General features: G+C 46.9%; 1 protein-coding gene and 1 long non-coding RNA gene across 3 annotated transcripts in view; both read left to right on the plus strand.

Moving 5' to 3' along the window:
• LOC116537877 overlaps positions 1-5,386 on the plus strand; it is an 8,689-nt gene extending 3,303 nt beyond the window's left edge. Inside the window, exons 2-3 of the long non-coding RNA XR_004263393.1 lie at positions 283-285; positions 5,330-5,386. This is a non-coding gene — a long non-coding RNA (uncharacterized LOC116537877). The remainder of the gene's footprint in view (positions 1-282; positions 286-5,329) is intronic.
• The window catches only part of MIPEP (mitochondrial intermediate peptidase), a 163,723-nt gene that overhangs the window by 121,025 nt on the left and 31,173 nt on the right, over positions 1-11,525 (plus strand). For both annotated transcript variants that reach the window (XM_032260084.1, XM_032260085.1), the window contains exon 17: positions 10,201-10,322. In XM_032260084.1, coding sequence (XP_032115975.1) covers positions 10,201-10,322 — 122 coding nt within the window. The remainder of the gene's footprint in view (positions 1-10,200; positions 10,323-11,525) is intronic.

Raw genomic sequence — 11,525 nt, forward strand, 5'->3', positions numbered from 1 at the left:
GCGCCCGGCCGAAGCTGTTTTTATCAACTTTAGTAATTCAGTTTCATCTTACCAGGAGCATTATCCTTAGTAAGACACACCTCCTAATTGCGCGGGTCTGGCTTTTTACCTCTCAGACAATGTAAAGGAAAGTTAATAGGATGTACTTTTTAATATGATCTTGGGGGGTGGAATTTTCACCGTTAAAATGAGAACATAAGTTTGGGGAGCAGCAGTTATTCAAACCAAGGAAGTTGACTGTGAATCATTTAGAGTTATTAGGTAAGGGTGGGTAGGTAAGAGATGGTGAAATGAGGATGTGGCTGTGCAAACGCCACATTTCACAGGTTTCAGATGAAACAGGACTGTTAGGGAAGAGCCTGTGTAGGAGCCGTGCATTCCTCAGTACTGCACATCCACCGTGGCCTAAGCCTATGAGAAGCTAAGAGAGTATTAATTTTGTCATTTCAGAAATGCAGATGTGTGTGTGTGTGTGTGTGTGTGTGTGTGTGTGTGTGTGTGTAGTCAGCAAGTTAGTTACATGTTACCTATTTGTTGACATCTTTATAATTTTAGTGATTATTGAAAATGGTTAATCACAGAAAGATAACTTGAACTTACAGATGTAAATTGTTTCTAAATTAGAGTTATTTGTGTCTCATATTCTTATTCCTTTTATCATTGTTCCTATAAATATTTATTGAAGTCACCATGCTAGTCACAGATACAAAGAGGTGTCTGATGTCCTCCCTGCTTGTGAAGGATTCTGTTAGTAGCTGACAAACTGGGCCATCCCCAGGACCAGCACAGTGCACGCTTTTCCCTTCCCGTCTCTCCTTTGGCCCACGCACAGCCCTAGGAGGGGGGTGTGGCCACGGTCAGGGTGGTTTTGGGATCTGGTGTTGGCCGTGTGGCTGGTGAGTACAGAGCTTGCATTTCCACAGCACTTGCCGCAGTTCGACGACAGGTGATCTCGGATTTACTGTCCTTCCCCCGTGACTGTGACTGTGTGGCCCTGAGGGCTGGGTCCTCCATATCCAGTGCTGGCCAGTTGTGAGTTTTGGAAAGATGGATGATTTTCGAGTCTCTGTGCCTAGCAATTGTGCGCCATGTGGAGGGACAGAGGAAAGGGTGGTGAGCACCCACAAGACACAGGGCAGGCCCTCACTGACAAGGCCCATGCTGAGGGGAAGTTAGGACAGCCTCTCCAGTAGTCTCTGTGAAAATTTTAAAGGCACACTACAGACTCATTAGAAAATATTAAACTCGTGTGTTCTAGTCCCTCTTCGATAAATCGTCCCACTAAAATAATCCCAGGTGCTGGCTAATTAGGTGAATTGGGAGGGGGCAGAGGCTCTGAATGCAAGGACTGCAGCCCGACTGCGGGAGATCAGCCACCAGAGAGCACCTGGGGGAGTCCAGGGCACCAGGCGGGGGAGGTAGGCCCTGACCAAGCAAGGCGGCATGGAGTGGGAGTTCATCTGCACAGACGTCACTGCTGGGGTCCCAGCTGCCTGGGGGCAGGCGGACAGCAGTGAAACCAGTTGCTGCAATTGCACCTGGAGTTGGCGCCGAGTGAGACAGCGTCCTGTCCCCCTCTCCTTTTTTTAATCATCAGAGAACGTCTTGTTGAAGAAGTAGAATTTGAAAAGACATTGAAGAAAGTGAGAATGAGCCATAGGGATCCACCTGGGGGAAGAGTACCTGAGGCAGAGAGAAGAGCAAGGATCAGGAGCTTACCTGGAGGCTGCTGGACCAGCAAGTCAACGGCATGTCTGCAGCACAGAGAGCAAGGGGAGAGTGACAGGAAGTGAAGTCTGAGCAGGACAGGGTCTCAGGAAGCCATGCCAGGGTTTTGCTTAACTGTTTAGTGAAAGAAGTCAGTAGGCCCTTGTCCTAGTCCATATTCTGTTGCGTACAACAGAATACCTGAAGCTGTCTAAGTCATAAAGAGAAAGAGTTCATTTTTTACAGGAATAAAGGCACAGAAGTCCAAGGTTGAGGAGCTGCATCTAGTGCGAGCCTTCCTGCTCACATGGGCTCTGCAGAGTCCCGCGGTGGCGCAGGGCCTCACATGGCGAGGGGGCTGAGTGTACTCATGGGCTAGCTCAGGTTTCTCTTCCTCTTCTTATAAAGCCACCAGTCCCACTCCCATGATAATCCGTTTATGAAGCCACGGCCCTCATGATCCAGTCACCTCTTAAAGGCCCCGCTTCTCAATACTGCCACTTTGGGGATTAAGTTTCAACATGAGTTTTGAAAGGGACCATAGCAGCCCTATGTGACATCAAATTGTCCTGTTTGTCCCTCTCCTTTTTGTATTGCAGCTTTATCTAACAGGGTAGAGGTACTGGCTGCCTGTTTCCCCATCGCAGGTGGAGACCTCGGTTCTAAAGCTGTGAGCCCCTGGAGGACTGGAGCCTCTGCCCACAAAACCCGGTTATAGCCCCCCCACACCTGCTTTCTTGCACACCTGTGTGCAGTCTATGGGTGATTCACCTGCCCTTGGACTCCTTCCCATGGAGAAGTTGCTGTCCCTTCTGCATTGCTGTTTGTTGTACTCCTCTCTATGCCTGGAGAGAAAATCTCATGGTCTACAAAGGGCAATCATGTCCTTTTCCACTTTTCCTTCCCTGGATTTTGTCTGATCCTATGCAGACACACCTCCTTTACTGAAGGACTCATGATCATCATGGAAACAAAAACAGAACCCTTCTGGTCCTGTGCTTTAGGGGTTTCATTGAGTCCCAGAGCTACCTGATCGGGGTTCAGACACAGTACCTGTTCCTGCAGAGGCCCCGTTGCTGTCTTGGGCTGACTCTCCTGACCACGGACATCCTTATTTTCTATGTTACTTCTCTGGCGCTTTCCCAGTGTTAGCATGGGTTCCTTTAAAATGAAGGCTCAATCTACCATTTTCTCTTCAGATGTTGCAGGAGAGAGGAAAAGCAATGTTAGGAGTTTTGACTGGGAAGAAAAAGAGCAAGCATTTCTTGGTTCTACTTCTATGCTTGTTGCTTTTCATTTATCTTATTTAATTAGATCAGTGTTACCTTCCTGTGTCTCATCTAATAAATGTAAATCCATTTGAGTCAGTTACATTCCTGCTCTGCTAATAGATTTGCTTTTGATAGACACAATTCTATATTTCCAGGGTTTTCTTATTACATGTAAATTAAATTGACAATCGAGGTTAGCATACTGAAGAGATGTGCTCCTAGTTAATATTTTGTGCGCCATTAATATTACACCTGCCATACTACTTTGTTTGTTTGTTGTTTTTTTGAGACAGAGTCCGCGCTTTTCACCCAGGCCGGAGTACAGTGGTGTGATCTTGGCTCACTGCCACCTCTGCCCCCAGGCGCAGGTGACCCTCATACCTCAGCCTCCTGAGTAGCTGGGACTATAGGTGGGCTACCATGCCTTGCTAATTTTTGTTTGGTTTGGTTTGATTTTTTTTTGGTAGAGCTGGGTTATCTCCATGTCACTCATGCTGGTTTCAAATTTCTGGGCTCAAACAATCTGTCCACCTTGGCCTTCCAAAGTGCTGAGATTACAGACATGAGCCACTGCGTCTGGCCAACATTTTAAACTGTAATATTTGCTTATCATCGCTTATGGAAGAACTTTCTTTTCAGCTGTAATAAAAGTAGGTCTGTGGTGTGTTCTGATAGGCATTTTAGCAGACACGGTAGAAACGAGGTTGAAAGTTACAGGTGTCATGCACAGACACATGAATGTGGCATAGGCATCGGTTTTGCTGTCAGTGATGTGAAATCAAGCCGGGTGCAAGTGTGAACAACAGACTTCTCTGAGCTCTTACAGCATCGCTAGCCCATCGTTTGTTTAGTCTGTGAGGCTTGAAAGAGATAGAAAGCATACCTTCACTCATAGGCGGGTGTTGAACAATGAGAACACATGGACACAGGGAGGGGAGCACTACACACTGGGGTCAGTTGGGGGGAAATAGGGGAGGGACGGTGGGGGGTGGGAAGCTGGGGAGAGATAGCAAGGGGAGAAATGCCAGATATAGGTGATGGGGAGGAAGACAGCGAATCACACTGCCACGTGTGTTCCTATGCAACAATTTTGCATGTTCTTCACATGTACCCCAAAACCTAAAATGCAATAAAATAAATAAATGGGAAAAAAAAAAAAAAAAAAAAAAAAAGAAAGCATACCTGAGGAAGCCCTACTCAGATTGGCTACATGCCCCAGACCTGGAGATCTGGTACCAAAATTAGCCTCAGAAATCTTACATCATCTATCAAATGATGTAGTCAAAGAGCTATTTTTAAAAACCATTAATAGCCTAAGATCCAAATTTGGTTTTTAACACCGTAGTATCATCTTACCTGCAAAACAGATATTTTTCCTGGGCTCTGCCCATCTCAGTCAGATGTCCAGTTGTCAGTAACATTGAGTGTCATTGTGAAAGAATCCCATGGTCTCCATCTGTCTGTCCATTCATTCAGCAGACTGCTATTGAGTTCCCGTTGTGCTTCCAGTACTGGGCTAAGTCCAGACATGGGCATAGTATGTAGGCCACGCCCTTAGGAAGTTTATGACACCCATCAAGAAACCCACAGGTTGCCATTTCTGTACTCATGTGGTTTATAGGGGTCCCCACACTTATTCTCGGGAGGTACGTTTCAAGCCCCGAGGTGGATACCTGAAGCCACAGGTAGTGCTGAACTCTATATGCACTCTGCACACATACCTATGATAAAGTTACGTTTATAAATTAGGCACAGTAAGAGATTAACAGCAATAATAAGATAGGACAAGTTATACACCGTAATAAAAGTTTTACGAATGTAGTTTCTCCCTCTCAGAACATGTAATTACAATTCTCCTGCCTATTTCTGGAGCAGAGTTTACCACAGGTAACTGAAACTGTGGATGGGAAAACTGCCGTTACCATTTCACCTGAGTGAGAGGACTGCTGTATAGTGTCCCTCAGGGTCTGGGGGGAATTGGTCCTAGGACCCACCCCTCCCACCCACCATGGATACCAAACTCTGAGCATGTTCAAGTCCTGCCGTTGGCCCTGTGGAGCCTGCAGACAGGAAAATTCGGCCCTCTATGAATGCAGGTTTCACATCTCTGGAATACTGCATTTCCCACCTGTGTTTGGGTGTGGGTGCAGAACCTGCCAATATGTATTTTCTACTGTATTCATGGAAAGAAATCCACATATAGCCAGGCAGGGTGGCTCACGCCTGCAATCCCAGCACTTTGGGAGGCCGAGGCAGGCTGATCACCTGAGGTTGGGAGTTCGAGACTAGCCTGACCAGCATGGGAAAACCCCATCTCTACTTTAGTATATAAAAGTAGCCAGGGTTGGTAGCCTGTAACCCCAGCTACTTGGGAGGCTGAGGCAGGAGAATCACTTGAACCCAGGAGGTGGAGGTTGCGGTGAGCTGAGGTGCACCATTGCACTACAGCCTGGGCAATAAGAGTGAAACACCGTCGCCAAAAAAAAAAAAAAAAAAAAGAAATCCATATATAAGTGGATCCACCTGTGTTTTTCAAGAGTCACCTCTATAATGTTCCAGTGATAAAATCATTTTAAAATAAATTTTATCTAAATGCATTTCTACTTGTATAGCTGGACGTGAAGAAATGGCATACTATTTAAGAGTATAGTTGGCTGAGCACAGTGGCTAACACTTGTAATCCTAACAGTTTAGGAGGCCAAGGCAAGCAGATCACTTGTGCCCGGGAGTTCAGACCTAGCCTGGGCAACATAGAGAGATCCTCATCTTTTAAAAAAAAATTTTTTTTAAATTAACCAGGCATGGTGGCACATGCCTGTGGTCCCAGCTACTCAGGAGGCTGAGGTGGGAGGGTACTTGAGCCCAGGAGCTCCAGGTTACAGTGAGACATGCTCATGCCCCTGCACTCCAGCCTGAGCCGCAGATTGAGACCCTGTCTCTAAAAAAATTTAAAAAGTATAATTAGGAGAAATGGTTAGTTCCATTTTAAATATTTAGCACACAGTTAATGAGTGCTTGCTCTGCACCAGCCCCTCTTCTAGGTTTGAAACTGAAAATCAATAATAAATTGGCTCCACTGCCACTTTTCCATCTCTGGCTCTGGAAAATCGTGACATTAGAGAAGAGCTATAGGTAAGTATACATTATCAAAGAGCCTCCCGTTCTCTGGAGTTTTGAAGCAAGTGACCATATCCACAGGTTTCTTGACATGCTGCTTTGCTGGCTCAAAGTTTTGTCTTTCGCATGGGATCACTGAGATTATCTAACTCAAGGAAAGTTTAAATGGGCTTGCCTTGGGATCATGATAGGATTTGAAAATCTGTGTCTCTCACCATAATAAAAGGAAAACTACAAAGACGTTTGCATGGTTTGGTTTTGAAATCAGATCCACACATTAAATATTGAAGGAAGGGTGAAAGCTTTTATACAGCTGACAAATATCCCTTAGGAAGTAGAAAACGTCAATTTAAAAGGAAGAGGATATCATAATTCCAGAGCTTAAGATGAAATGCTATCTTTCATTTTTCCAGATGAATGAGTGAAATGGCAATTAGGACTTAACGTTAGGTTGAATTAGCAGGAATTCAGCAATTGTGTTCAAACAACAGTGGAATTGTAGGTCTTAGTCGGCCATAGACTTGCAAACCTATGATGAAAGGTGTCAGGTGGAGATAATTTATCTAGCATGTCCTGAGGTATAGTCCTCAACCCAAACCTGTAATTAAAGTGCAAGACACAGCCAGGCATGTGTGTGCCAGAAGACCTGGATTCAGCCGGGGGTCAGGATAAGGCAGAACCGGGGCTGTCCAGGAAATGGTGTGCACCCAAATCCTGATGTCTCTTTCTACCATTCTGAGAGGTCTTATTTTTATTACTCTGTTTATGCGGGAACTCAGTTACGAGTTGATAGAACCAGGGAACTTAGACATTTCTGAGCTCAGATCAGATGCCACTATTGAAGTGGGCCTGCTTTCAAGATAAAACAAAGCTGTATTCAGCTTGAATCTAAACAGAATTAAATTCTGCTCTATACTGCAAAGCCTGCCAAACTAGTTCTGGCAAATCACCATGAAGAAAAAGTTTCACAAAGCCCCTTAGCTGAAAGCTACGGATTCTGGGGCTTCCACCCTGAGAGACGGTTATCATCGGTAGCACAAGCACCGGCATCTTGGTGTAATATGATATTGAAGCAGCATTCTGCAGTCCGTCACAGAAGATACCCTCACAGCCAAACTGCTTCATATGAGACAGGCTACCGGGGGTCCATGTGCTCTCATCATTTAGTAGATTAGGATCCAGTGTAACAGAAAACTGACAAATACCCTGTTTAAATAAGACAGAGTATATGAAACGTGTATATGTTGTAAATGAATTTTAAAAGCCTTTTGACTAAAAATGTAACTATTCAAAGTTTGTTATACTGGAATTTAATTCATAGATGGTCCTAGGCTCTTTGCTTTTGTTTTAAATGCCACTTGCATTTCAATAAGATGAAAAGTCTGTGCCTGCCTTTCTCTGCCCTTCACTGTGCTGGAGGGGCCTTGCTGGCCAAGAAACTGTGAGGCCACATATGGAGTGTCTAGGTCCCCCCACCTAGGGCACAGCTCCACCAAGGGCATGCCATCTGTTGCACCTCCAGGAGCCTCAGCCCCACCGTTGGTTGTACTTTCATGGTACTGTGTGGGGGTGGCACCTGGGCCGGGGGTTGGCGTATCTTGCGAGGTAGGATACAGGTCTGGTTGCTGTGACAGACCCAAAACAGTAGCTGTGTGAGTGCACCTGCCCAGCACGAGGCGGCTGCCCCATCACAGGCCCACACTCCTGCAAGGCTGCATCCCCACGGAGGAAGGGGTGTGGCTCGTTCCTTCAGGACACCACTCACAAGGTACCCACCTGACTTCCAATCACATCCTCTTGCAGAAAGAGGAGAGCGGATGTGGAGGCGCACTGTGCGTCTCGGCGGTGCTGGCCCCATGTCCTAGATTGGTTGCTCCCACACACCTTCCTTATGACAGAGCCCTTGCTGAACCCAGGCAAATTAGTTCTCTTGGAGAATCGGACACAACCAGAGAGTCACTAGCATTGCCATGAGTCTTTTAAGCCACTGTTTAGTGGATACAGGGAGTATGCTGCCACGTTCCTGTGATAAAGTAACCATATCTTTTAGAATGTATCTTGCTTGATACTAGAATTCACTTATCTAGTTTATAGAGTTGCAGCAAGGATTTTACTTTGTTTATTCTCCATTTTGTAGGGAGTTAACAGATTTATTAGCATGTTGTTATCATTTTAAAAAGTTCAGCTTTTAAAAAAATTTATTTATTGTGTTATTATTATTATTATTGAGACAGATTCTTGCTCTGTCACCCAGGCTGGAGTGCACTGGTGTGATCCGGCTCATTGCAACCTCCGCCTCCCGAGGTTCAAGCAGTTCTCCTGCTTCAGCCTCCCGAGTAGTTGAGATTATAGACATGCGCTGCCACGCCTGGCTAATTTTTGTATTTTTAGTAGAGCCAGGGTTTCATCATGTTGGCGAGGCTGGTCTTGAATTCCTGGCCTCAAGTGACTCAGCTGCATCAGCCTCCCAATGTGCTGGGATTACAGGCGTGAGCCACTGTGCCCAGCCCAAGCTTCTCCCTCCAACGCCTTGAAGAAAAAAAAGAAATGTTTACGTCAGATAAAGACAGAAGAAAGTGGATGATTGCTTGTCAGATTTGTTTCTTTCAGAAAAGTAAAAACATTAAAGTCCTAAATGTGGCCTTTGAGGACAGTTTTCATAGTCCCAGCTTTGGCTGGGGTGACGTTACAGCCGATGCACCATCACCAGCTCATGTGCTGTGTTTGCATAGACCTGCATGTGCTGATGGGTCAGACTGCAGGTGTTTTCCACTTTAGGGACAGAGAAAGAGCGGTATTCATAGGAAAAGAAGTTCCTAGTGGAGCAGTGTCCTTCCATGAAAATCCACATGGCCTTTCCTCTCATAACCACATCATTGTCCTTAAAAAGAATGGATGCACTCTCTTTGTGCCAGACTCCAAATTCCCTCCTCTGATGTCGATGACCAGGTGTTCCAAGCAGGTTAGAACAGATGTGCACGTCCACCCGGCTCCACCATCGGTGCTCCTGCCACTGTCTCTGGGCTGTCTTCTCTACATTTCTGTCACAGAAGTGAATCCAGAGTGGTGAACTTGTACAAAACAATTAGGCGTGCACTTCTTCTTTCTTATGATTCGAAAAGAAGTGGAAGGAGCTTAGAGAAGGAGGGACCACAGTTTGTTGACCCTTCCGCTGAGAGGCGAGTTGCTGGTGGTTATCTTCGGTTCTTAGCATTTGTCTCTTCTGAAAAAAAGTGCGTTCCCAGATTACCTTTCTTTATATAGTTAAGATTTTTAAATTTTGTCCCATTTTTCTTCTGCTCTGTGACTTTTTGCTTTGTCATAAAATGTAATTATGATAAAAACATGGAAGTTTTTTGTGTTGTAAAAACTGGTTCATGAAAAGCAGTACATGCAACAGAGAATCATTGCAGAGTACAACTCTCTGAACTAACCAAATTGTTAAAAATAAGTAAACTCATGACTTTATCTTTTTTCTAGATAGTCATGTAAAATAAAATGTATTATAATCAGTGTAAGTAATTAAACTCCATGGAGAAGATTAACCATATATTTGGAGCAACATATGCATATATGTGATTATGTGATACAAAATGTTCTCTGTGTATGTCTTAGCATGCTAGGGCTGCATTCACAAAATGCTATGTGGCTTAAACAACAGAAATTTACTCCGCCCTGTTCTGGAGGCTGGAAGTCCAGACCAAGGTGTCAGCAGGTCTGGCTTCTCCTGAGGCCCCCTTGGCTTGCAGACAGCCTTTCCTCTGCACCCACACCCTGGCATCCAGCTTTCCTCTTCTTCCAGGACATGAGTGAGCCTAAGAGCCTCACTTTTACTGATTTACTTCTTTGGAGGCCCTGTCTCCTAATAAGGCACATTCTGAGGTGTGGCTTGGGGTTTCAACATGTGAATTTTGAGCAGACACAGTTCAGCCTATAACAGCGTATAACATGTGAAAATATTAATATTATAGGTGACATAGCCTTCTAGGGTAAAATGCAAATAAAAGCATGTACAGGTCTCTCTGTGTCTCCATTGTTTCTCACATGTGATATGCTCCAGGCAGAAACTGACTTGTGTCCTGTGCTGTGTCTCTGCTCTTGGCAGGCCTGGCAGCTGCGGTTCAGCCACCTTGTGGGGTATGGTGCCAAGTATTACTCTTACCTCATGTCCAGGGCGGTCGCCTGCATGGTTTGGAAGGAGTGTTTTCTACAGGATCCTTTCAACAGGTAAGATGAGAATAAGTTCTGAAACGTCCCTGCTTTGGACCACAGTAATCCCCCACCCTATTACTTCTGAAGTCGGGCTTGGAGAATCGCAGCCCTCAGAACACAGCCGACCCTGGCAGAAAGTGGCAGGCTCCCAGACAGCCCCACTCCTCTCGGCTCTTCCCACCCGAGCCTGCTCCTGCTTCCTGCAGCTGTTGGTGCCCTGGATGTCCCCCTACCCTTCAGTGCTGTCCTGTAGTGGTGGGCCATGCGGTGCCTGAGGGGACCCTTGTCTGAGGGCTCAGGTGCTGCATGAAGCAGCCCATGCCGCTTCTGTGGGTTTTCTTGGCTTTTCTGACTTCACCATGTCATACAGGATGCCCACTCCTTTCCCCAGAAGGGAGGCAGGACAAAGCACTGGAGAGGCTGGGGTCATTGTAGGGAGGAAGCAGGGGTGCCTAGGATCAGTAGTCCTGTTTTCCCAGCTCTTCCTAAAGCCAGGTAGTGGTTAAACTTCCATTGGGTGGAGAGGTGCAGGGGATCCCTTGATTCCTAGGGGGTGTGAGGGATCCCATGCTGTGGCTACAGGGATACAGGGTATCCCATGCTGCGGCTGGGGGTGTGGGGGATCTTGTGCTGGGTGGGGGTGCTGGGATCCCATGCTGGCTGGGGAAGTACGGGGGATTCCATGCTGGGTCGGGGAGTGTGGCGGGGGGGGGTACTGTGCTGTGGCTGGGGGGTGCGGGGGATCCCATGCTGTGGCTGGGGAGTGCAGGGATCCTGTGCTGGGTAGGGGAGTGCGGGGGATCCCTTGCTGTGGCTGGGGGTTGTGGGGTGTCCCTTGCTGTGGCTAGGGGGTGTGGGAGATCCAGTGCTGGCTGGGAGAGTGTAGGAGATCCCGTACTGGCTGGGGGAGTGTGGAGGATCCCTTGCTGTCTGGGGGTGGTGAAGGATCCTGTGCTGTCTGGGGAGGTGCAGGGAGTCCCGTGCTATCTGGAGGTGTATGGGGGATCCCATGCTGTCTGCGGGAATGTGGGGGATCCCATGCTGTCTGGGGGTGTATTGGAGATCCTGTGCTGTCTTGGGGGGTGTGGGGGATCCCTTGCTGTCTGGGGTGTGTCAGAGATCCCTTGCTGTCTGGGGTGTGTCAGGGATCCCTTGCTGTCTGGGGGTTGTTGGGGATCCCATGCTGGCTGGAGGGGTATGGGGGATCCCATGCTGGCT

Source organism: Sapajus apella, unplaced genomic scaffold, assembly GCF_009761245.1.
Source record: "Sapajus apella isolate SASKATOON/1434 unplaced genomic scaffold, GSC_monkey_1.0 scaffold114, whole genome shotgun sequence".
In the NCBI taxonomy this organism is placed as follows: domain Eukaryota; kingdom Metazoa; phylum Chordata; class Mammalia; order Primates; family Cebidae; genus Sapajus; species Sapajus apella.